The sequence below is a fragment of the Haliaeetus leucocephalus genome, unplaced genomic scaffold (assembly GCF_000737465.1).
Source record: "Haliaeetus leucocephalus isolate CR32 unplaced genomic scaffold, Haliaeetus_leucocephalus-4.0 Scaffold206, whole genome shotgun sequence".
Classification (NCBI taxonomy): domain Eukaryota; kingdom Metazoa; phylum Chordata; class Aves; order Accipitriformes; family Accipitridae; genus Haliaeetus; species Haliaeetus leucocephalus.
Window position 1 is genome coordinate 5089000 of NW_010972642.1, and position 25516 is coordinate 5114515.

The following is a 25516-nucleotide window of genomic DNA, read 5'->3' on the forward strand; positions in this document are numbered from 1 at the left end:
CTGGCAGCAGAATAAAAACACTGAAAATTATTGTTATTTGAAATTAGCCTTTTTTTTTCTTTTTCTTTAGCACTGCAAACCTTTGCTGCGGTGAATAAAACCTCCCATTCCCCCCAAATGAAACATTTTGTTTGCAGGCACTTGAAAGAACAGAAGAGGAAGTGAAGGATGGGCTTCATCGGGCTGCCAGATGAGGGGGAAGTTCCAAAAGTTCACATCCCATCTCTGCTCAGTCCAGAGTGGGATCTGAAGCAGATCTCCCACCACTCTGAAGCATGTCCCAACTGCCAAGGCACTCTGAGCTGTTCTGCCTTGTGTGAAACATTTGAATATTAATTGCGAAGGAAGGACTCTCTCCCGTGGTGGTTGGAACACCCACCTGGAGAAGGGGAATGTGGTTCCTGCTCCACAAATGTTTACACAGAGCAGAGAAGCCTCATTCGTTTGCAACTTGCATGCTTTTGCCCTGGGATGCTCTCTAAGCAAAAAAGGGTTGTGGCCCATTTTGGGGGAGTGAGAAGAGGTTGGTTCAAACCCTTTCGGGCTGAGGGGTTCTCAGCTCCCTCTAGGCTTTTCTAGAGCTAACCACTGGCGACTGAAAAGAAAGCAATGGTCACTACCCCCACTGGCAGATGTCACGCAGCTTCTCACAGCATTTTCAAGCAAATTAACTATGAAAAATATAAAGAAGCAAAAAACAGAGCCCCTTTCTCTCTGAACCTGACCCTGGGCCCTTTGTGGATCTGAGCTGCCAGCAGCTCCAGCACACAGGCTATCAGGTTGCCCCAGGAAGACTGGAGAGCTGCAGCCTCCCTCCAGCCACCTGCCCTGTTGGAAACCTCCGTGCCGCGGCAGCGGCACAAAGCGAGTGCGTGCTAGCTCCAGGTCATAGGTCAGCCTATACCTTAACCCACCCTGGGCTTCAGCTCACGTTAATGCACCGGGGACTGGTAACTGAGATGGCGAAGGACCAACCATGTGCTGGTTTCTGCTGCCCTGGCTATGCAAAGCTGTCCCGTGCCCACCTGCAGTGGGGAGCTTACCTGCACCCTTGTTTCCCCTTCCCTTGCCAACTGCCTATGGGCGACTCGTTTCAATACAACCAGGACTAAGGCACCGATTTGTGCCACCAGATTACTTCACAGATGAAGTGACACAATTTGCTGGAAGACAATAATCTGATAAAACCCCCAGCGCCTCATGTGCATTGCTCCGGTTCTGCCACCCAGCTCCGGAGCAGCCACCAAGAAATCTGACGACCAAGGGTGAAGGGAGGCATGGGAAAGACAATGCTACCCTTACCTTTTATTGTGGGGCAACGGGCAGGCTGAGCCCCTGGGTTATGTGGAAGCCAATGGATCTGCATGTATGACAAATTAGTCCCAGCCTGCTCGAGCTCACTTTCACGTTATGGTACTGACTCACTTTTTCTGCTTGCCTTGTTAACCCTTAGGTGGGTAAACCCAAGACATCATTTGCCCAAGCTCAGCCGCCCAACGGCCACTGGGAAGGAGAGGTAAGGAGAATTAAAAAGGTTCTTCCTTCCCTGTCTTGGCATCACTGACCCCCCTCTCTTCCCAGTCTGGGAAAAAGCGCCCACTACAAACAGGGGCTTCTTGTGTTCACCTCATCCCCAGAGGAGCAAGGGCCATTCAGAGCCCACTTCCATCAACTTTAGTGAGTAGGTGGGCCCCCAAGGCCTAGTGTAACCCAAGATGCTATGTTTCTTCATCCCAAACTAATCCATGATAAGATAGGAAGCCTGCAGGTGCCCAGGCTCCCAGCTGAAAGGCAGCCTGTAACACCAACCCCTCCCTCCAAACCCGGCCCCAGCCGCTGGCAGAAAGACTCTCCCTTTCCTGAGAAAGGCATCTCTCTGGGCTTTGATAGTTTAAGAGCCGTGTTAGCCAATCATATCAAGCCTGACCTCGCAAAATCTCTTTACCATTTCTTATCTGAGTCTCACGGATTAGCAAGTTCTCTTCTGCCTTCTCCCTACCAAAAAAAAAAGAAGAGAAGGAGTGATACAATAAATACATTACTTCACATCACTGAAATGCAGGCGCTTCTGAGAAGAATAGGGGATACGGCAATTATTCAATGCACAGCAAAACCATGAAAAAAACCAGCATGCAGAACACACATTCAATATATATATTCACATGTATATTTATCATAGCTTCATAAAATTTTAAGAATTGAAGGTGCAGGCTGGAGTTTGGCAAGGACAGTATTTCAATTCTTACGGGAAGCATCCCAAAATCTATACTGACTCAAGTGGCCGGGATTTTTGGCTTCAAGTGCTACGCAGTGGAAGTGTTCTTTATCAGGAGCGTATCCCCTAGCACTGCACGGAGGAACTGCATCTGAAGTGAGGTGGTTGGAAGAGCGATACCCACTGTTTCACCAAACTTGGCTTCCAGCACAATCAGAATTTTCTTTGGAGAGTGATCAAAGCACCCACCAAGTCTGAGCTTGCTTCACTTCAGAGATGCATTGAAATTATGGCTGCACGGTATATACATACTTATTGGGGGAACCCCAGAAGTACATTATACTTCCCTCTGGGAACATACGCATTTTACGTCTATTGCAGGAACAGCCTTTCCTACCTCAGCAAATTTTCTTCCAGCAGTTTTTTCCGCTTTGGGGGTCGCCCTCGTCTCTTGCCCGTTTTCCCAGGAACATTTGGGGTGTTTGTCTGCCCCCCACATCCCCTGCGAAACGGCAAAACCACCATGAAATATCTGCTGAGCAAGGGAGCTGCGGCCGGCAGGACGGGAGAAAGGCAGGGAAATCGGAACAGCTGCTAGGAACCCAACCAAAGGAGGGATTAAATCAGAGCAGCAACGGGCCAGGGAGGGGAGGAGAGGAGGGATTCCCACTGGCTGGGAGCCTGATCTGGGAGCCGCCGGCACGGTGCGGGGCAGACGGGGAGGAATGCGGTGGGGCAGGCAGCATCGCTCCCACAGCAGGCTCTCCCGGTGCCACAAAGGCTGCAGGCTGGCTCCGACACAATGCGCGACGCGGGGCAGCTCGCAGTCTGCTTGGCAACTCCAGTCTCGCCCCGCACCGCCCCGGCCCTCTCCCAGGCCCCCCCCCGCGCCGCCGCACGCTCCCCGCCGCCGCCCCCCGACACAACAGCAGTCAAGCGGAGTCCCCTCCAGCCGGGCTGGCTGTGCTGTCCCCCTCCTCGCCCCCTGCACCCAGACACGGGGAGGGGGGATGCGTGGGGGCTGTTACCTGTCTGGGGCCAGCTCTCCGTTGGTTTTCCCCTGCACCGGGTCCTCCTTGTACATCCGCGTGCCGTAGAAGTACCAGTACAGGGCACCGCTGCTGTCCTCGCCCAGCGGCTCCACGCGGAGGCTGTCGGCGTCCAAGCCCTGCGCCCACCGGGAGCCCCCCGCCAGACGGTGACAAGTTGAAAAGCGGCCACATTGTCACACAAAACACGATGACACCCCTCCGCAAACACCTCCCTCCCTCCTCCCCTCCCACCATGCCACAGCAGCAGTACAGCTGCTCCTCCGGGCGAGCTGGGAAAATGTTACTCCAGGGGAAAGGCAACGTTCGCTCTCTGTCCAGGGAGGGATTTAGATTGGCATCTCTAATTTGAATGGCCTCTCTCATTTTAACATTTCATCTCTGGTGCTCCTGACAGGGAAGGTCTAATTAGTGCTGGCGACAGTCACGCACAGCCCTGAGAAGCTCCCTCCCCGCTCCCTGCCACCACCCTTCCCCCAGCTCCCCCAGTACACTTCAGCCCCATCCTTTCATCTCACACCATCCCTCAGCACGGCAGCCTCGGCTCTCACAGCCCTGCCATTACCGCTGGAGCATCTCCAAATTCACTCTTCACAGGAAGAGTAGCCAATGAAGCCAATTTACTTTAGCGACTCCCGTGTTACGATGCATCCGTGCAGGACAAAGGCCCCAAGAGCAGTCCTGAGCGCTTGCCTTGGGTCCGCTGCAAGGCAGGGGAGGAGATGGGGAACTGTTGATGCGCTGCACCTCCCCTGATTACCTGGCCTTAAAATACACTTAATAGCATCAACCCTTCTCTTCCCAGGAAGATTCACTGATCTGGCCCAGCTCCTCCGGCCGCACCGTTTGCCCCTTCCCTGCTGCCCAAAGCACCTTGAGGAGGTCGAAGACATCATCTGCATCGAGGCGGTAGTCACAGAGGCGGTGCAGGATCTCCACCCGGGTGCGCAGGGGCAGCTCCTGGAAGGTGGACTCCCGCAAGGGGTTGGGTTTCCCTTCCTCCAGCTCCCAGCGGTAGTTGATGATGTCCTCCAGGTAGCTGTGAAATGTCTGGGATCTAACCAAGGAAACAAAATCCCACACATTCACTGTAGTTTGCCAGGCCAGAAACACGTGGTGCAACCAAGCAACTTGAACAAACACAGCATAGAGATAGCTAACACTTGAAGGAAAACCATGGCCTGTGACAGCTATGGTTAGGTGCAGCTCTGTAACTCAGGTTCCCAAAACACAGCAATCTCATTGCAACACCACGGGATTTCACATTATACACATACAGCTTACAGGACTCTGCATTACTGTTATTTCCTTCCAAGCTGAAAGAACAAGCTAAATATGATGCCAGCTCAGCATCATCCCCTTTCTATCCCAATGGGCAGTGCCTTGTGCTATCACCAACATCAACCCTTTACTAAAATAGGATGCAACGAAGCTGACAAGTCTGATCACCTTTCACCTCTCCCCATTTCATGTGGAGACCCTCTTCTTCAGCTTCAGCTTTCCATTTGCTCCTCACATTTGCCATTGCTAAGCCCTGCTCCTCTCTCTGCCTATTAAGGAGTTTTCCATGCCCTCGTTCAGTGCCTTGAAACTTTCCATAGCTGATCGTCTCCTCCCCCCTCTGCTGCTGTATGCTTCCCATACTCCTCTTGTGGCCCCTATTCTCCTCTCCATTCATCCCCAAAGGTGCTGCCACTTTCTGCCTGTTCCTCCACTGGTGGCTCTGGCAGGACATCTGCATGGCCCGGTTAATGCACCCGGCTTGGGCCCCGCCACACAACAAGGTTCATTCCCAACATGAGTGTACCTCCCAAACAGGGTTCAGCCCAGAGGACTCTCTCCTCTCTTGTGTCCCAGATGATCAAGCTGAATACTTGAACTCTTCATAAACATTGCTACTAAAATTATCTTTCTCATTTTCTAGCTGGGCCACATCAAGTTTCCCTTTCATTCCCAGCAGCTCCTCATATAATGCAAGGAAACACACATTTCTTACCCTCATCTGGCATTGAAGGTAATGTCTCCATCTGACACACATTAGACTGCTGATAGAGCTTAAGTCTAAAACAACTCCTGTCTACATTTTAATGAGACTTAAGTCCTTATTCTGACTGCTGAAGGTTTCAAGGGAGGGAATGAAAAAGGGCTGGTGAGGCCATGTGTCCCTAAATATAAAACTTCCTTAAGATCTGTCCATATCACTTTGAGTCCTGAGACTTGCCAGGCTCTCTCAGCCTGCTCGAGTTGTGTACCCTGAGCACAGCAAAGGGGGACCCCCCATGCCCCAGTCATTCTTGCACACACGGGAAGTCCATATGCCAGCAAGAACACCACTGGGTACACATTCCCACCAGCTCTCAAAAAGGCAGCTCGACTTGATAGGTTTTTGGCACAGATGGATTACTCTATATGATTAATGGAACCGTGCCAGTGCTACAGAATTGCATTTGCCTGAGAAATTGCTAACTACTACAAAAGCTATTATTTTTTAACAAAGAGATAGAGGAGCATGATCCAACTGAAGAAAGATCATTAAAAGTCAACAAGAAGTTAGCTATTAGACAGGGGGCTTCATGTGTTTGGTAAAGACTGGGTGTCTTTGCAAGGACCATGACTGGACAGTGACTGCAAGAACGAAGGAACAGATGCCACATGATTCCTCAAGCCATGTCCACCTGGCAGCATTCCCCTTCCTCCTCGAGTGGAGAGAAGTTGATGCTACCACCCTGCAGATCACTCCCCACCAGCCTGCTTCTTTCTGACGTCAAACGCAAGCTGACCTCCCAGAGATATCCCCTCTCACCGGATGAGTGCTACCAGCCCTCCGGTTGTATTTAACAACAGATGCTTGAATGTACCTGGATCGAGTGCCTTCTGCAGCCTGCAGTCTGCTCTTTTCTGCATGACACAAGCAAAGCATTGGTCCAAGTATTTTCAAGTATCATTGTTTTGCCCCACTAATATCAGCAATCAAACAAATGCAACTTGAAACAGTCCCCTACACTGACAAAGCTTGGTCAACAAAGGAGGACTGGCTGTTTTATGAAATTATTTCTGTGCTGCCTTAAGTACCAATTTTAGGGTAAAAACTACAGCAACTATACTTTTTTAAAATGAAATACTCAGTGCACAGTAAAGTAGCTATGCATTCCCACAGTGTCTTCCTCATATACCTCAAGACCCAACCCAACTTCCAGCAATGACATCAATGTGGCAAAAAGTGCAACACTAGATTGTCTTTATAGACTTTTTATCTTTAAGAGTGCTATTTGATCACACACAGCTTAAATGTTAGATATTTACTGAAGCCATTGGATTAAAGGAAAAAGAGAAAGACAGATTTGACTAGCTTTCGGAACAGAAATAGTGATGAGAACATCCTTTTCTGAAAGCAGGAAAGCAACACTTGCATTCAGATGCTTAGTCTGTCGCAGAAGGGGAATGACTGTAAGGTTTCGAAGAGCATCCGAGTTTCAGCCCCCTGAGTTCAACTCTGTCAGAGCTCAAGGCAGAAGATTACTTCAACAGATCTGATAGAGAGGCTCTGGCTATTTCCAATAAAATTGACTGATAAAACAGTTTCCCTAGGATCCTGAAAAACTAGTGGGTAACATGGGATGCCAGGAAGAAGCAACAAAAGTAACAGGGTTTTATCTGCTCCTGTTTTTCTGGCTACATTTTTTCCTACCAAAAAAAAAAAAAAGGCAAAGGCATGGATTAGACAAATACTTCTACTGCTTGCATGAGTTTACTTATCTTGCTCTACCATTTTGGCTGCTCTCAAAGAAAACTGATCCAGGAAGCCCCTCAATTCCAGAAGATCATCTGAAATCTTTGCCTATGTAACTCTCATTCCCCCGGGGGACTGGCTCTGTTGACTTAACCAATTTGGTTTGAGTTTGACTTTCGCATAAGTGGCTAACACTAGAAATTTCCGCCATCCACCCAGTGTTCGATACATTACAAGCTCTGTTCTCAAGAGTACTTTGAGTTCCTACCGCCATCAATTTTCAAAGACAGCTACTGTGCATTTGTCGCTTTGAATAAGGATAGAAATGAGAACCAGAGATGGGAACCAGATGTCTCAAGGCATTCCCAATCACTCTCAGTCTTACCCAATTTACATTTTCGCTCTTCATGGGGGCCAGCCTCTTTTCTCCAGACAAATGTGGGGTGCTCATCTTCAACCTGTCTGCCACACCTATGGTTAGTCTCACTTAGCCCGTCTCTATTAAATTTCCCTTTGAAAAAGGTTTCTGAAACAGTCCCCTTGGTTTGGCAAAGAAAATCTGCAGGGAGCACAGCAATCTGTGAGAACGCTGCTCTTGGGGTTCTTCCCCATGCAAAGCAGAAATGCTCAGGACTAACTGTTTAGCATTATCCATAAAATTCAAAATCAAGAATCAGACAGAGAGGGTCCAGGAGTGGAATGACCTGGATGCGCTCTGTCACATACCCTTTTTTCAAGCTCACTAATAGGACAGTGATACACCTGCAGATGTGGCAAGTCCTACAGAGTCTCTGCTTCAGTTGAGAACCTCCAAAAACCCTTTTGTAGGTAGGAAGAAGGCAGGGAGGAGATCACTAAGCTGAGGAGACACATATATGTCTTCTCCTGAGGTTCTCAGCATCACTGAGACTTGTAAAAACACTCAACCAACAGAGGCAATGTTAGGTCAGCAATGTCCTTTCTCTACAAATTTGAGTGTTCCCAAGGAGGATGAACTGGTACATGGACACGTTCTGTCTCAGGACACATATATAAAGGAAAATCAACTCTCTCCTGAAAGTAAATTGTGGGTCCTAGAAACAATTTATAAAAAAGTGTGAGACTGTGGGCTACAACTGTCACCATATCTTCACCACTTCTACCCACCCCCATGCTGTACAGAACAAACATCTTCCATACAGCTTATAAACCAAGGAAAAGTATTAGAGAAATCACCTACAAGAAGTCAGAAAAGTTACCTTAGAGTACTCTGTAACTGTAAAACTTCATCCTTCCCACCATCTTTCTCCCCATCCCAACTTCACTAGCACCATTAATACTTCAGAAAGCTGAGACAAAGTTTCTCTCACTTGTCACAACATCCCTTACTTTGCAGTTGCCACTGGATGTGCAAAGCAAGTTGGATAGAGGTAGTGGGGAAATGGTGGAATAGCACATGCATATCTACATGATACATTCCAAATGGATGCAGGTGATTTCTCGTGAGCCCAATGCAATTCTTAGTCTCGTCCCTGGCTGTGCTCTGAAACAACAGGGTCGTTGTCAGTGGTCCCTACCTTTTTTTGCAAGGATTAGAAAGGAGGTCAAAGCTGAATCGCACCTGTGGTTGGAAGTTTTAATCATATGTTGCGGACCTCTACATATACAAAAGGAAATCTGGGGCACAGGGAAGGAGGTGACCTAGCACATCAGTGTCAAAGGGAAGGAATAGCAGCAGACAATCCACAAGAGTATCAGCAAGGCTGCAGCTCAAGTTGCCTGCGATCTTTAGTAGCAGCTGCAAAAAAATCAGGGCATAAAGAAGACGGGAGCAAGTCAAAGGAGGGGCTCCTCTCCAACATGGGTATCAGCGTCCAGAACAGTCAGAGAAATGATACACCCCCTGAGAGCTCAGCGTCGCAGCCCAGCCATCTGCCGCCCGGCTGCCTCCCAAAGAGGGAGGTTTCTCTGTGTTCCCGGAGAGGGGAGCTGAGGACTCCTCCCCCCGCCTGGCGATCCCAATTCGGCAGTCTGCCTCCGCAGTGGCTTCCCCTGCTCGCAGAAGAGGCACCCTTCCCTTTGCCTGGGCTTTCAATGCATGGGGCCACGCTGCTGTTGGAAAAAGAAGCTTGGCCAGCTTGTGGGGCAAGCCCCCATCCTGCTGCTCCTTCACCGTGCCTGGCTTCCCGGAGGGGCTCCTTTGGAGACCTCTGGAAGAGAGGGTAAAAATTTCACAGGGTTGACAGGATAGATGGAAAAATTTGGTTGGAGCTTCTGGTGCACACGCTTGGGAGGGGACAGCTGCACCTAGAGACCCCAGCCCCACAAGCACCTTGTAGGGCAAACTCAATGTGAAATGCCTTCTGAGTGAACTCAGCACCATTGGGGCTGGGATTATGTGTACACACACACACACACTTTTTTTTTTTTATCCTCATGCCTAGAGGAAGCAGAGTCACTTGTGCTTTTAGTTTTAAAGTCTCCAAAGTAAATCAAATCTTGGCTGGGAAACTGTAAACAAAATCAAGCCAAAAAACCAAAAGCAAAAACAAACACTGATTCAGTAAGAGAGTCCCCGTGTCAATCTGCACTTCCCGCAGGCAGGGTGCCATAGCTGGAGTGTGGAATTACTGTCACAGCACACTTCCCTATCTGGCCTATTGCTGCCAATTTTGCTATAAGCCCCCCCACCCCCCGCCTCCACTCCCCTCAAAAAACCCCCTAAAAAACCCCACACAAAGCCCCCAACACTGCGGGAGTAAAAACTGGATTAAAAGAAACATTAGGCCAAGGAGTTAGAAATATTGGAGACAAAAATCTCTCAGAGATGCTCGGATACTGCTGGTACACACAGATAAGCCTTCTGAAAGTTCAGATGCCAAATAATTGCCTGGACCCACTAGCTAGAATATCTATCATGTTGACAGTGTTTTAAGTCTCTTGTTACATTTAATTTACAAAATGCAACGGAAGAGTAAATACTGGAACGCTCTTGAGCTAAAACTGCTCGGAAAATGGCAAGCCTGACCTATGCCTAATCCCAGACAGTATATTGTTCTGTACTTGAGATTAAAACCAAGAACCCTGACAAAACCAGAGGATGACAGAGAGCAGGAACAATAGACCTCCTCTACCTCCTGCCCAAGAGTAGTATGTGGGAGGAACATGGAAAACAAGACTGGGAGAGCTCAGCCATTCCCTCAAAGACTATTTAAACAGGAATATAATTACTTTCGTAGTTCCTTTTACGGAGTTAGCCAGTAAGAAAAATAATAGAGGCAATACTTCTGTCTGGTAAAAACTTTAAAAGCTAAAAGACTTGGATTCCCTCAGCCACCCAGCACAAGCGTTGCTTTTACAAGGTTCTCAGAAGTATGTGAAAAAAGACTTCTTGGGCATCTAATTCACAGCACACAAAAGAACTGGTTTTGCCTCTGTGATCTCTGTAGTTAAAAGAAACAACAAAAAAAATCAAGGTCTTATCAGAACAGATGTTTTATCATGGAATTAATTTTATGGACTGAAGATATTTCACCTTATGGGCTGGCACCTTTTAAGTTCTGAATTGGCAAAAAGGCACCAGCTTGGTGTTGGGAGTCACTCAGGTGTTAATGAGAGCATTAACTGACAGATGGCATTCAAGATATTTCTTCTCTCTCCAATGAAGACAGCTTCTTTGCTACAGCCGACATCAGAAAAGCTTAATTCCTAACAAGCATACAATGCTTTGGCACAAAGGCAAGCCCTCTAGAAGGTAATGGGAAGGATTCAGGGTTTGCTGGGATGACCTTAGTCAAACATCATTAACAGGGTCAGGAGAAGCAAAGCCTATTTCAGAAGAAAAAAAATAATGTAAGGGCTCCCATGATCAATCTATCGTGGCTTGTCAGAAAGAGAAAGCTTAGGCTGACCTTAGAAGCAATATGAGTTACTACTACCAGCCTGACCTTGAGCTCTCACGCAACAATGGAGACTTTTTTTTTTTACTGTATTAATGAGTTTTCTTATCTGAGGTGGGGGAGGAAGCCTTATGGACCAGCTTGTACTTTACCTTCAAACAATTTTCCCTACTGAGAAGCTAAGTCAGACATGATGCAAGGGAAAAAAAGATACTACCTCATCCTTCTGGGAGAGAAAAGGCTTGTGTAGGTATATTCCCCATTTCCTTCCAAGCCCTCTGTGTGCAGCTCACTCAGAAGGCGTGCAAGCCAACAGAAACCACATATTCCTCAGACCATGGGCCAACCTGTCATCAGGGCAATCAGACTGGCAGAGGCTCAAGGGCAACAAGCACCTTGAAGGGTGTCTCCTCAAAACACTTCACTGCAGCAGAGCAAAATGACCGAGAACCTGGAGATCCAGGAATCATGACCTTAAGCTTTAACATCCACGTTTCATTTCCAATTCAACTAGCAGTGCCACTAGCTGCACCACCAGTGGGGACAGACTTCACAAATTCCAGCCAGGGACAGTCTCAAAGGAAGCAGTAACTCCTGGCCACATCAAACTGGTGACAGACCTCAGCAAGGTCCAACCCTGGCAGAGCCCTTGTGATGGAGGAAACAAACACGCAGGCTCATCCTCCTTTTCAGTGCCCCCTTTTGATTCATGCCTGGAGAAAACCAGCTGGCCTGCAAATGGCTGTGAACAAAAGGAGGACAGCTGATATTAACAGACCCTGAATGAGACCACCAAAAAAAAAAAAAAAGAATAAAAAAATCAGCTGGACTGATCAAAGCTCCAGAGTGAAGTTTCTCCTCCGAGATCCAGAAAGACAACAGAGATTGCTGGAGTACAAGACTGTCACAAGAGGCAGGCAGGTACAGGCCTGCCTCTTGTCCTCCACTGCTACCTAGAACTAGTTTTCTGAGTGCAGACATTGCCCAAACCTCAAGTAATTCTGTGGCTTACCTGTGTGGCCATCAGGAGCACTGGCAGTGAAGGGGAGGAGAAAGACACCTGAAGAATTGAGCGGGTGGATTGCACTGAGCTCTACACACAATGACCTTTGTCTTCACCATTGCTGAACACGGGAAGACATTCTTTCTACATTACAACCATGGTTTTGTTTCGAAGCATAAGGACAAAAACCCAGCTGGTCAGCAAATGTTTAGTAGCGGCAGGTCTTCCCCAATGTAGTTTGGTCTAACTCCTGGATTTGGCAGTCTGAAACATGAGTTATCAGAGGTTTCCACATCCATGAAAGACACACCCAAGTCTTCCACAAAAGTAAAGGACAGCAGAGTAATTTCAGCACCCTTGCAATTCCTGTTCCCTGCCCCTCACTTGTCCACCCCCTAACTTGCTTCCAGAGCTCAAATGTGGCACTGAGACCACCCCCAAGAATATGTTGAAGGGATGCTTCGAGAAGACATCAGGGTTCTGGACCTTTCCTCCAACATGATAACACAAAGTTAGGACAGGAGGTTCTCCAGCAGAAGGGCTGCTCGATCTTGCTAAGGAAATCTAATTTACGCTGTTGGATGCTGGGGAATCCACTGCCTTCCCAGATGAACTCCCAAAGTGTTCATGTTTAGGAGAGGGAAAAAATCAGCTAAGAGAAACCAAGGCTGTCAGCACCTAAGAATACTCCACTCCTGCTCCTTGTCTTCCTCCATCTTACCTCAAGCTATCATCCATACAATAAAAACTGGGGAAGCTGGAAGGAGAGCTGGCAGACATGCTGTGTCCCACAGAGAAGCAGAATAGGAACAGCTATGGAGCGAGGCAGTGTCTCCAGGGAGGCAGAGAGAATGGAGAGCTGATGTGGGCTGTCTAGTCTAATAAGGGATCACACCACAGGAGCATGTGCTGGCTTGACAGAAGCAAGTGCAGCCACTTAACCTGGGTATGACAGCTGAAGTGGGAGCGGTGCTTTGCTACCCCCAAAAAAGGGGAGCACAAAGGAAGAAGGGGAAGGCATGAAGTCACCACAGCTGCCCACCCTTCAGAGAGGTGCCAGGTCTGCTCGTGCAGACTTCTCCCCCCAGCCACGGCAGAAAAACCGAGCAACTAAGGGTTTCCAGCTTGGGCTCTGTAGCACTACTGGACCACGCTCACCAACTCTTGAATTAGATGGAGATGGCCTTTTACCTGCTGTGAATTGGTACGTGCTGCCTTCCACCCCTTCTCCATCACACAAGGGGCAGGAGGCAGCAAGTCCACTCCTCCAAAATTTGACGCCAGCTGTAGGAACTGAACTCATCTCACACAGCAGTGTGGCAAAAGGGCATGCTCTGATCTTCCCCAGCTGCCTCCAGTCCACGCTTCTCCTGTGATTTGGCTTTTATCTAGCAACCACCCTACGCATGACGCAGCCACTGGGGGTGACTCGTTTGTTATTTTGCTGAGAGAAGGCAGAAAAGCAGCAGAGATATCGGTGCGGATATAGCACAGTCCTGTGTTGGCCTGTTCTGAAAAGGCTCTTCCCTTAGGCTGGCAAATGCCGGGGACAGGCGGGAGTGCTGAGATAAGTGTCTATTTGATCTTCTTTCCCCCATTCACCCTGGATTTCTCACTGCTTTATGTTCACAAAACGCCAAGGCAGCTAATCAGTGCTCTGTGACCCCTGTTAATTGGGCTGTGTGAGAGAAAGGCAGCACCGGCAGGAGAAATCACACATACCTGTTACTTTGAACTGTCCTGTCATTTTCTGTCTCCCTGCTTGCAGGAGCTCCAAACACCCTTCTGTGAGCCAGGGCTGCTCGATTTTCGTCGCCATCACCAGGATCAGCAGGAGAGGCCAGAAGTGTTTTGTGTGGTTGTCCTACCTCTAACACCTCAAGGTACAGGGAGGCAACAAGGAGGCATGTTGTTGCTTCTCCTTCCATATGAGAACGTGAAAGTGATTTTTGGTGAAGGAAATACAACCTGAAGATGCTGATGGCCCTTCTTCCAGCTACACCAAACTGCTCCTCACTGCCCCTATCTGCCTCTCTGTTGCTCCCCTCCTACCTCCCCACCAAAATACAAGGAAGAAGAGAGCAGATGCCCAGCATCCATCTCTCCGTCTCAAGAGACCAGCAGCCTATTTGGCCAAGTAAACTAGAGAAAGAAAGCAATTGGGGTGAAGATGTGAAGCACTGGAGGAAAGAGGGGTTGGATTTGCCAAGCCTGGTGGATTATGCAGTACTTGGAGGATAAGGAAGACACATATGGTTAACTAGATGCACACTGGGTGTGGGGGCCTACATTTGATTTTTAGGTAGGAGCAAAGGCTGCTTGGATGTTTTCATTGTTTGATTAGGGAAAAGAAGAAACAAGAATACGAGCAGCAATAAACCCAGAGCAGCCAGAAACATCCCAAATAACAGCTGAAGGTGTATGGTACCCAAGGAAGAGAAAGTGCTGGGGGCAAAGAGGATGAGCAGGAGGATGCATGCATACACTGCCCAGATTCAGAGAATATTAATAGGATTAAAATAAAACTTAAAACTTGATGACTACCTGTTTGTTTTTTAATGATAGCTCAACCCTTCCTTCATACTCAGTGAGTCTCTGCACAGTCTCCATGAAGTGAACATTTGTGCTCTCAATGCAGGGAGGGTTTTGGGGTAGTGGTATGGACAGAGAAGCAGGAAACCCCTCCCCCACTACTAAAGCTGCAATTTGAGTGAAAACTGATAATGACACATCAATGGGTTGGACAACTGGATTAAAAAGGGGAAAAAAATAATTCTGCTAAAAGATCCTGAAACATCACCGTGGTGAGCAAACAGTATTGCTGTATATATATATTCCTGAAAACATGAATTAACGTAGCAATAGATGAACAGAAAGGATTATTTACCTTGAATGAATACAAAGAAGAGACAATTTGAGACAGTTTTAAAAATTGTCTTTTTCCTTAATTGTAACTGCATGAATATGATTAATTAAATGTGATTATGCTATTTTCCATGGGCTTTGTTGGATTTGACTCAGGATGACCATGTTCACACCAAAGGTGTGTTTAAACACACCTGCCCAGCTTTGCCAACATACTAAGCCCACAGATACTCTGTACTTCACCATTTATTCAATTTTACCTTTAAGTTACTACCCTGAAACTATTAAAGGGCACAATAACAAATCAGTTGCTTTCAGTGTGATGTACAACCCATGAGAGCAGCAAGGGAAGGTTTAAACACCAAGAAGAAACCAGCTCTGTAATCAGCCATGTTGAAACATGCACCCCAGCTCCAGCATGGAGGAAAGCAGATGATATTGCAGCTACTTTTTCTCTCCTTGCCTACAAATAGAGACCTCAGTTCCTTGAGATATGGCTGAAATTGTAAAATATTGTGCATCTGGAAATATATAGGAACCTCCAGAAAACTCCTGGCAAGATGGTCTGTCAGATATCCTGCCTGTCTGAATGGGAAGAAGACTTGAGTGTCCATCAAGCAACAAGTGGCTTCTATTTCTTTATCAGTGGTTGCACTGGACAGTCCATCAGTCACAGAGGAGACAAGGTGCATGTCCCCAGCACTGTCAGCTGCTCTTTTCTTGCCTTGAGGAATCAATCTGTAGAGTCAAGGGAGCCCAAGAAAGAGGTAATATCAGTTACCGAAGCTTTACCCAGAAAGGGAGGCAGGGCTGGTACTAGAACAGGGTGGTAATCAGTGCTGATGCCATCACACATTCTGTCCGAGGTGGAAAGGACCAAGGAAAAAAGTTATCTTACCCCAAGCGCCTATGATAAATCCATGATAGAAATAAAGTCTACCACATCTGAAGAAAGTTTGGTGTCAAGCTGGCATATGACACTGCGGGAGGATACAAGGGAGATGTCTAAGTGTCTGTCACCCCTTGCCATGTGATGACATTGATCTTGGCTGGGGAAGGGCCAGGGAAAATGGCTTTCATTAAACAATGAATTCCCTGTCATGCTAGTGAATAGGGTCGGAGAGCTGAGGAGAGTCAGAGCCCAACAATTCCCTATCCAACGAGATCTATCACTGCAGCTAGCCTGAGAACACGAATTTTTCCTTGACAGTATGCTCAGATCAAGTGGCAAGAATCTCCCGAGACCCTGAAGCGCAGTTTTCTGTCAGGCTCAAAATCAGAAAATGAGTGACAGACACCACTGGCAAAGGCAGAATGGCAGGAGGCAGAAGAGAGGTCCTGAGTCTCAGAGCCAACACCAGGGTGTGTACTGAGGGCACTGGAGTGTAGGATGGTACCTAAGGACGGGAAGGTAACAGTGATGAGATGTCGTGATACCGGTACACAAGACAGAGGTGCAGAGTAGGAGAGGCACCTGAAGGAAGAATGCACTGATCCACAGGGCACAGCTGGTCTCCTGGTGAAGCGTAAGATCACCAAGAGAAGATTAAGCAATACTGATGCCAAACTGGAGACTTTACAGGCACACCAGCAGGCAGCAGGCTTGATGACACTGACAGACTTAACGGTATCAGTAAATTATGTCACTTTTTGGATGCAACGGAAAAGCAAAGAACCTGGGTTCTCTGCAGAGCACATGCTCCCGAGGTAATAAATCTGAGACACAGCAGTTCCCAAAGTCAGTTTTTGGGCTCAAGGAGCAATTCCTGGACCTCAAAACAAAAACCATCTGACCTGGACATTTCTGAGCACAACTTAACAAAAGGGGGTACCCTTCCCCCCCACCGCCCAGATAGGAGGTCAGGTTTTTGTGAGCCTTGTAAAGGGAGTCAGACAAAGGCAGAAGGGTCCCTAGGTGGGGTGAAGTGATGATGCTGAAAGGTCCTGACCAGCAGGTGAGAGCTGCTCCTCCAGCCCTCACATGGATGGATGCCTCCCAGCACCCCTCAGGAATTTGGAGTGCTGCATTCTTCTTTGCCCAGCTCTTCCCCAAGGCTTATCAGACACAGAGGATGGGAATCACTTATAGGCATAATGATCCCACAGCCAGGACAGTGTCTGAAGCCTGCGGGCTTCTGCATTGCTTCTGTCTCAAGTACCTTTGGCTTTGAATAACAAAAGGCAATCTCTTGAAGGATCAAAAAGGGAAAAAAAAAAAAGAACCAGTGTTAGAACTATTTATTAACTAACCCAAAAACTAGTTCCTGGTTGTTAGATATCATAAAAAGGGAGAGAGAAGGATCTGGATGCTCAAAGAGGGGAACAAGTACCTTGGCAGAAGCCAACCCTGTCAAGCAGTGGGGGGGTATTTGGGGAACACTGGTGTGGAGTGAGAGACCTGGTAAGTCGTAGGCTGCTGGCTACTGCTTTGAAGGGTTCTGCAAGGGAGACTCTGGTTCATGCATGCTGAGTGTATAGCCAGCACATACTGATCTGACCTGGAAAAGATGTTCAGTCCTTAAGGGACGGATCTCGATGGCCACACAGACACAATGAAGTGTGAGAACCACTGCTGCGCCCTCTGCTCTTGCCACATGCTGCCTCCATGTGCACACTTTGACTCTTAAGGCATGGAGTTTTCTCTCCCCTTGTTTTGTGTCTAATTCTGTGTGACCTTGACAACTAAGCACACAGTGTATGCCTGACAACAAGCCACTCTGGATGTGATGAAACGAAGATCCACCCATAGCAGCCTTTATCTCAGGAGGGATGAATACAGCCTTCTGGATGGTCCAGAATAAAGGAACATACCTAGAGCCCAACTTTCACCTTGTGAACTGACCTGGTAAGACAGCAAGGGCTTTGCTTGGTCTGTGATGGCATTTCACTTCTCCCACCAACTACCTTCACCTGCATCTAACCAGACTTCAATCTGTGCTTGCCAATTTTCATCCACATGCTTCTTTGTTTCTACTGCTGTTACTTGACGGTGACGGCTCTTTCTGAAAAGAAGCAGATCAACCCTTTGGAGTTGGAGCTGATTAACTTATGAAAGACCCAAATACATCTCCTATATTCTGAGAGAGCAAATAGGAATGAGGCTCACCGTGCCCCACATTCAGACTGGAAGAGGATCATTACTTACTATGCATTCCTGGATCCTTGAAGAACAAGTGAAGCCAGCTTAATGCTGCATTGTTCATTGCTAGTGCCCATCAACAGAAAGCATGCTCCCAATTCATAGCCATAAGGAAACACAACAGTATTGCTGCACCATAAGCTCTTCCGATTGTTTAGGAGCTGCAGAAAGGACCTTAGGGTATTACAGTGATGATGAGCACTGTGGGGAAGAAGCTAGAGTTATTGTCTTGATGATGATGGGGAAATAGGACACATGTGTGTATTACGGCACAAATCCATATGAAACAAGCCTTTATGTGCCTTGCTGCTCATAGAAAAATATGCTTAATGTGGGAGAAGAGAGTCCCTTTTGAGATAAAAAATACCTAGTGTGGGGTTGCCTTGGAGAAAACAAGCTTAGCAAATTCACTACTTAGAACCAGCCCCACACATTACAAGTTTCTGGGGACAATGGATAAAGACAAGTTTTTACAGATAAATAAATGGGTCCTAAAGAAGTCCCTTTTGGGATGCATTTCAGAACAGGTATTTCCTCTTTTTTCCCCTCAAGCTTAAACCACTACACTGGTTGAGCCAGAAAGAAGCTGAGGAAGGATGGAAGGTAAAATGAGAGAAAAATTAAAAGTATAGGTGGCTTAGAACAGAGACTGACATGACACACCAAATTATTGTAGTGGCTTAGCAGCTGGCCAGCAGCCGCCCCAGCTGTTCATCAAGCTCACTGGGGTAAAAGGCTCCAAGAAAATAATTTCAGAACTTCTCCAGTATTCACACTTGGACTAAAGATCAGTTTCTGAACCTGGCTGAGGTGCTGGGAGATGACCTGCAAAACCAACCATGCTGGAGGAAAAATCCTGCGCCGGTGGTTTGGAGCATCACTATCTTGAAATGCAATCTCAAAAGTGAGAGCAAAGGTTTCCTGTGGAGAGAACTTCCACATCCTGTCCCTCTCTCTCCATCATTCTTTGTCTTATTCCTTCAAAGGAGATGTTTTCACTTGCCTTCTCAATTCTTTCTTCATTGTTGCTTTCTTCCTTGTCTCCAGAGTACTTGGTTTGCAACATCAAGAACTTAAAAATACAGCTGTCCATTTCATATTTCAAACTCTGACATTGGCATGATGACATCACTGCAGTCTCCCAGACCCTTCACTGACTGTTCTCTATTCATCCTTTTAAGTTTAGCCACCTATTCCTCCCTGTCAATGTTTTGCATAGTTCCCTTTCCCCAGCTATCCAATCTATGCCTCTCATTCACCTGCCCTGACAATAACAGCACAGCTTTCACACTCTTTCTTCCACCATTTTCAGTCCTTATCATCCACCACATCTATGGAATAGCACTTCCAGAACGTGCTACCAACTTTTCTTCAAATTCTTCTTTAAAGATTCATTTTATCCATCTGAGAATCAAAGACATTTACTTAGCTTTATTTATACTTGAACTCTATAATTTTATTCCACTGTGCTTCTCATTAATCTCTGAATGACTGTGTTATTTTACTGCTGTAATCTCATCCTTCCTTTCCCAACACCTGCCAGCTGCCTCATTTTCACTTTTTACCCTTTAAAAGGCTCACCTTGCATGGCTTGGCTATTATTATAATAAATATTAATATTACATTCAAGATGAGCAATGTAGCCACTTCATCTCCCTTGCCCCCTCACGGTATCTCCTGCACTGATGATACTGGGTCAATTCCAGAGGCCGTCCACCAATCTCCATGATGTATGCGTGGCAGCACTTGTTAAAAGCCACACTGTAAATAATGCTGATCTTGTTGATATTCACTTGGCATTCATGAATATGATTCTGAGTTAGTGAGGTGCTTTGTGGCTGCGCCATTGAAACAGTTGTTATAATCAAGGTCACTGGCACACCTACAAGAGCCGGCTGTTAAAACCCTTTCTGAAACATGGTGGTCCCCAGGTCTGCTGCGACTGAGCTTAGGCTGGCTGTCCCAGATGTTACGGCATGGACTGAAGTGTTGAACTCATTCAGACTGTCTTAGTACCTTGGCTTAGCTGCTCCCACAGCCCGGTTCACCACAGTATCCATGAGACTGAAAACTTGGCAGCTATCCCAGTTAACCTGCCACTTTATCCCCTGGACCAGACCAAGATACAGTGGTTCTTGAAGGACACAGCTCACATAGTCACATGCAGAAGGGCAATTTCAAGATGTTAAGCATTTTATTGAGGTCAGTTTTACCGAAACATGAGACCTGGGGTAACCCCCAAAGTAGCCTGTAAAGACACAGTCCACACAGAATAAAGGGCAAGGATGGACAAAAGTGACAAAGCAGAAGGAAGAAGCGAAATAATCAGTTATTAAACACAGCCCTAGGAAACGGGCATTCTGCCCTGATGAGTTAGAAGATTTCAGTTTATCCCTTATCTCTTTCTGGTGAAAGCTCAAATAAGTGATTACAGAACAAGCATTAGAAAATAAGCAGAATAGAGGCGGTATTCTTGATTGGCAATTCAACAAGTAGGAAATATAGCTCTTCAGATGCCATACTGGGAATATTTCTCAATGCCACCACTAAGGATATGAAAGAAATAATTAAGACAATTGTGGGGAGGGAAGAAGAGTTAAGGAATATCCTTTTATCCGTATTAGAACAAACCTGGTGCAAACTACAAGCCAAAGACTCCAAGGTTAGTTACAGATCCAGAAAGTTTAAGGTGGGTGCAAAACAGGTGATCCACTTGGGAAGACAAAATTCCAATGCATTAAGGGAAGAAAGAACAAGAAAAAAAAAATAATTGAGTTTCCTAAGGAAGCAAATGCTGTCTGTGGTGCCACGGAAGTCAATTAGATAGTTTTCAGCTACAGTGATGGACCAATCCCCTGGGGTACTAAAAAAAAACCAAAACCAAACCAAACCAGAATCTCAAGGGGCATATGCAACAGCAGAGATACTGGTTTGGTTCCTCCTCACTTTCTGGCACCTTTGTCCATGTTGAAAAAATAAAACATGTTATAAGAAAAAGCAATTAAAATGTTTTTCAAGACACAATAGCAGCATACAAAACGCCCTCCAATGAGAAATATGATAAAGTCATTCAAACTTTTTATGCCATAACATTAGAAAAATAGCAAAAATGCAATAACAGAGCAGTGAAGAATGAGTTTCACCCAAAGAAATGCTGAACAGCAGGAGCTTTTCTGGATTATTTTAGTTGAGTGTACACATCCATGTCACACCATCACTTCTTACTTAAAAACAGCTGCAGAAGGCTCCTGCTGGGGCCGCTGCCGTTAGCTGAAGCTCTGATCTTCCTGTCTTGATACAAGTCATCAAGTCGCATTTCCTGCTGGAATTAAAGTGGCAGCCCCTAGGGACTATGCAGCTGCCCAATTTATATCAGACAGAATCTGAAGCAAGCAGCAGATTTTTTCAAACCGTTATTTATTTATTTATTTATTTATTTATTATAAACCCCAAAGTCTATTAAGAGTTTTCTCCCTCCCCACTTTCCAAGCATTTGCATTTTTAAACAATTAAAAGAAAACATGGGCATTTCAAGGCCTGTGCACAAAAGCTAGAGGCAGGAAAACGTATGGGTAAAAACTCACTGGCATCAAACCAAACCGTGCCTATAACATAAAAATGAACCGAGAGATCGAACAAAAAGCTTCAAGGATATTAGTTATTGCATCATTAGTAGTTATTTGATACAGGTGGTATATGAATACTATGAAGGTTATTTATAAAACAACAAAAGCTGCAGATCATGGCACAAAAGTATTTTGGGTCAGAGCAAAAAGAGGAGAGCAACAGGGAAACTGTCCTGGCCAAGTGCTCAAATCACCCGGTGCCAGGCAAGGACAGCTACAGGGTCATTGCTAAAGATGCCAGAAGCCAGAAATGCAGACTACTGTCTTTTTTGTTCTGTACTTCTACAGTGCTTAACATGGCAAGAACCAGGTCAATGAAGAATGTTCCTAACAGCTATGATAGGTTATGATAAATAAGAGTTTGGAGAAGATCATGTGGCATCCCATTAAGTAGTCTCTCTAGTTAAACACAGATACCCATAACTCAAAGAAAGTCTTAAGTTACCAGACATTCAACACTCCTTAATCATCAAGCAGAGTAAAAAACAGTCTCTCTCTTGTATGTGTTTCTTTTTTTTAAAAAGAATATCAAAACCAAGGCAAAGTTGCTCTACTTCAAAACGAAGAATCACAGAACCCTACAAAAGTATTAATCTCTCTTTTTTTAAAAGAATAAAAAGCAAATCAAACTAGAGTATGTTAAATTGTGCATTAGAAGGGCTCTCAGCTGGGTTCCACTTCCAAAATTACTTGAGAGCACATTATAATTAGCAAAGGTATGTGACAGTTTTATATCCCTCTATGATGCATGATTAAAGCCAGGCAGCCCAGCTCCACTGCAAGTTCTGCATGCCGTCAAAACAGATGTGACAAGAACTACAAGCTGCTCCCAGACAGACTGTGAGAAAGCATGGGCAGATAACTTTTTGGCCATCAAAGGGGTAAGACACGATACAAAACTAATTAAAGCACAAAACTCCTTGGAGAGGCAGGTAAACTATGTTTTACATGAGGTTATGTGAAGCATCTTGTGCTTGAGCCGTAGTGCTCCAGCCCAAGAACAAGGATGAGAACAAGCTCCTACCTTCCCCTCTGAGGTGCAACAGGGAGCAAAGTTTACAGCCTAAAGATTAACAGCTCACAGCCTTGGCACGAGGATGCAGAGCACAAATGACCGGAGAAATTGCTGCTGTAACGCCACTGTGATGATCTGTGAAACTGCTGATTTTTCCCACGTGAGACAGATACCTACTATCTGTCTGCAACAGAAAAATATGGAGTCCTGGCCCATTGTGAAAAGCCAAATCTGAACTCCACACAAATTCTGCCTCTTACATTTGCATGTCTTTGTCTGCTGAGCACTCAAAAAATCAATTACAGGCTCAACTCCTTACCATTAACTGGGGACAAACTAGGTACAGCAGGGAAGCTGTGCATCAGCGAAGGCCTATGCCGCTTGAACTTGGGTTAGAGGGAGCAAAGGTTTTTGAAATAAATGTGTAAGCTAGGTTTTAAAAATGCACATTCATTTGGATAAATATTCCATAGCTGGTTTGTAAGCATGAAACAGTGAGCCAAGTTTGTTTCTGAGAAGTGTATCCAAGCCATCATTTTTATTCTCGTTTACCTACAGATTTCCATATTTAGACTACATCTTAATGCTTCTTCCTTTGTGACATGCCTCTGCATGCAGCTCCTTTCCCTCTGTCTCCAGGTAGCTTCCCCCATTGCTTCCTCTGCAGCGCTTCAGAGCCCACCACCCTGACATCCCAGTGGCTCCAGGTAGTTTTCCTGATATATTCCTTCAGCCACTTCCACCGTGCTGCTCCTGTTGTGTTCTTTTCCTCATCTCCTCTGCAGAAACGACTTTTTTCGTTTCTGCCCTGCCCATGAGGTAGTCACCTTCTACAGGACGTGCTGTAGAAAGGGTGCAGCTGGTTTCTCCCTCAGGCACCTCATGCTTTCCCTAGCACAACCGTTCAGGTGAGGTGCAAGTTCTCACAACTTCACTACGTGACTTTGCACTCCTCCACGTCCTACGGCACCTCTCGTGCATGGACGGACACACAGCAACAGCTACATAGGTACCCAGCCATGCCGCACACGCACCCTGACTAGGCTGCACAAAACCACAGTTGGGTTACCAGCCCTTCCTTCTGCGATGACATTGCCTCCTTGCAGCTTTTGCATCTCAGAGTTAACCAAAGCTGTATTTACACAGGCACAAACTGGGACCTACATGCAATACTGAATAACTACACATTGTTGAGCTGCCAGGTGAGTCACGTAACTGGGCGTGAGTGTATATGCACTTGTCCATGTGTAACTTTTCCCAGAAAGACAGACAGACCACTTGCCCAACGACTCACCCATGATTCATCCCTGAATTTTGTTAGTTAGAACAGCTGAGAAAGGGAAGGCAGTTAAACAGTGCAACTGCTAAGTGGACACCTGTAGATCTGGAGAGTTTAGGAGAACCTCACAATGTGGAATTTATGAAATTTATCAAAGACAAATCTGCCACTGCTTCTACAAGCGTGAGCTGGTTAACGTGGGCAAAACACTTAAACCACTACTTTCTGGTATGAAGAAATAAACTTGCTGCATGTTTATAAGCAAGATTATATTGCTCTGTGGCTATTTTGATGAAGGAGGTACACATGATTGCAGTCCCTTTACAATCAAGCATCTCATCACATCGGTTTCATTCAGAGACAGAAAATGCAGTGCAGCTGCCTGGTTCAGGTCCTGATACCCACTTATGCTGAATGTCAACACAGCAATGCAAAAGAACTTACTTAAGTGGCAGATATATATATAAAAAACCCCCACCTATCTAAATTTTGTTGAACTTAATTAGTTAATCAGAAATAGAGCTTTCGATGCAAGCACTTATGGTTATGCCTATACACCAGCCTCAGCCTCTGCACAACAGGGGAATCTTAGGAAGCAGGATTGCTTAACACCTCTTCTAAGCAACTGCGAGCATTGCCAAGCTGTCCTTGTCTCCACAATTATGCTTTCCTATTAACATGATTCACAGAAGAACAAATAAAACACATTGCAACAAGCCTTCATTATCACTGGGAGCATATTTCACTGCATGAGTGGCAATCCTCTAAAGAATGATGTCCTACAGATGTCTCAGTTTGGGACACTACTTTGGTGGACACTAACAAAGTGTCTCTGGATCTTGAAACATCAAGAGTACGTGACAAATAACTTTCCAACATCCTGCAACTGAGCTGATTCCAATACTCCTCTTATTTCTAAGAAAATAATTAACAATTGTCCCTCTGTAAAGCAATGGGATCTTCCATGCAAGTGAAGTGGCTGCAGAGCAGCAAGTTTTATTCTATGCAATACATATAAAATGTCGAAAACATATGTGATGATTTAAAGACTTAGTGTGATATCACTAATTTGACCAAATTGAGTGCAGAGCATAACAGCAGATGTGAATGTTCACTGTATGCACTAGTGCTACAGCAGAGCATCAACATTTGCATGGGATCTGAACAAAGAAGTTTGCTTAACAATGGGTCTGTAAAACTAAAAACCTGCAACTCAACCCAAGAAGAGCCAGAATTCCCTTCCACTCGGTGAAGCATCTGGCCTCATTGCTGGTGGCTGCTCATCACTGCCATGTCATCACTCTACAGCCGTGAAACATCCCCGTGACTGTGTTAATTAGCTCCCCTTGCAAAGCGTGTAAGCCATAGAGCGAGGTTACTCACGTGATGTCTCTGCGCTGATAGCAACCTTGAAGTAGGCAGGCGATCAGGTCGCTGATAAACTCCACATCATCCCTGTGAAGAGCAGCTTCCAGTTCCTAATGAGCAGAAAGGAGAGAAAAAAATTTCCAACCATCAAACTAATTCCTTAAAATTTACTGCTAGCGATCAGGACCAAAAAGACCCAAGCAGCCTCAAGTACGTGTACTACAGCAGAGCATACACTGGGTAAGCTGACCTTCCCCATCATTAAAAATACTGCTACTACTACCTCTTCATTGCAAGAGTTTATGGGAAGACCTTGAAAGGCTTTTACTGAATGTCACTCTCTAGCCAG

General features: G+C 46.1%; 1 protein-coding gene across 1 annotated transcript in view; it reads right to left on the reverse strand.

Moving 5' to 3' along the window:
* Positions 1-25273, reverse strand: part of CECR2 (cat eye syndrome chromosome region, candidate 2) — a 45484-nt gene extending 20211 nt beyond the window's left edge. The window contains exons 1-5 of the mRNA XM_010566164.1: positions 25183-25273; positions 4138-4321; positions 3244-3383; positions 2613-2717; positions 1946-1995 (exon numbers count right to left, since the gene is read on the reverse strand). Of these exons, the coding sequence (XP_010564466.1) occupies positions 1946-1995; positions 2613-2717; positions 3244-3299 (211 nt within the window). The 5' untranslated portion in view covers positions 3300-3383; positions 4138-4321; positions 25183-25273. The remainder of the gene's footprint in view (positions 1-1945; positions 1996-2612; positions 2718-3243; positions 3384-4137; positions 4322-25182) is intronic.
* Positions 25274-25516: the final 243 nt, after the last annotated feature.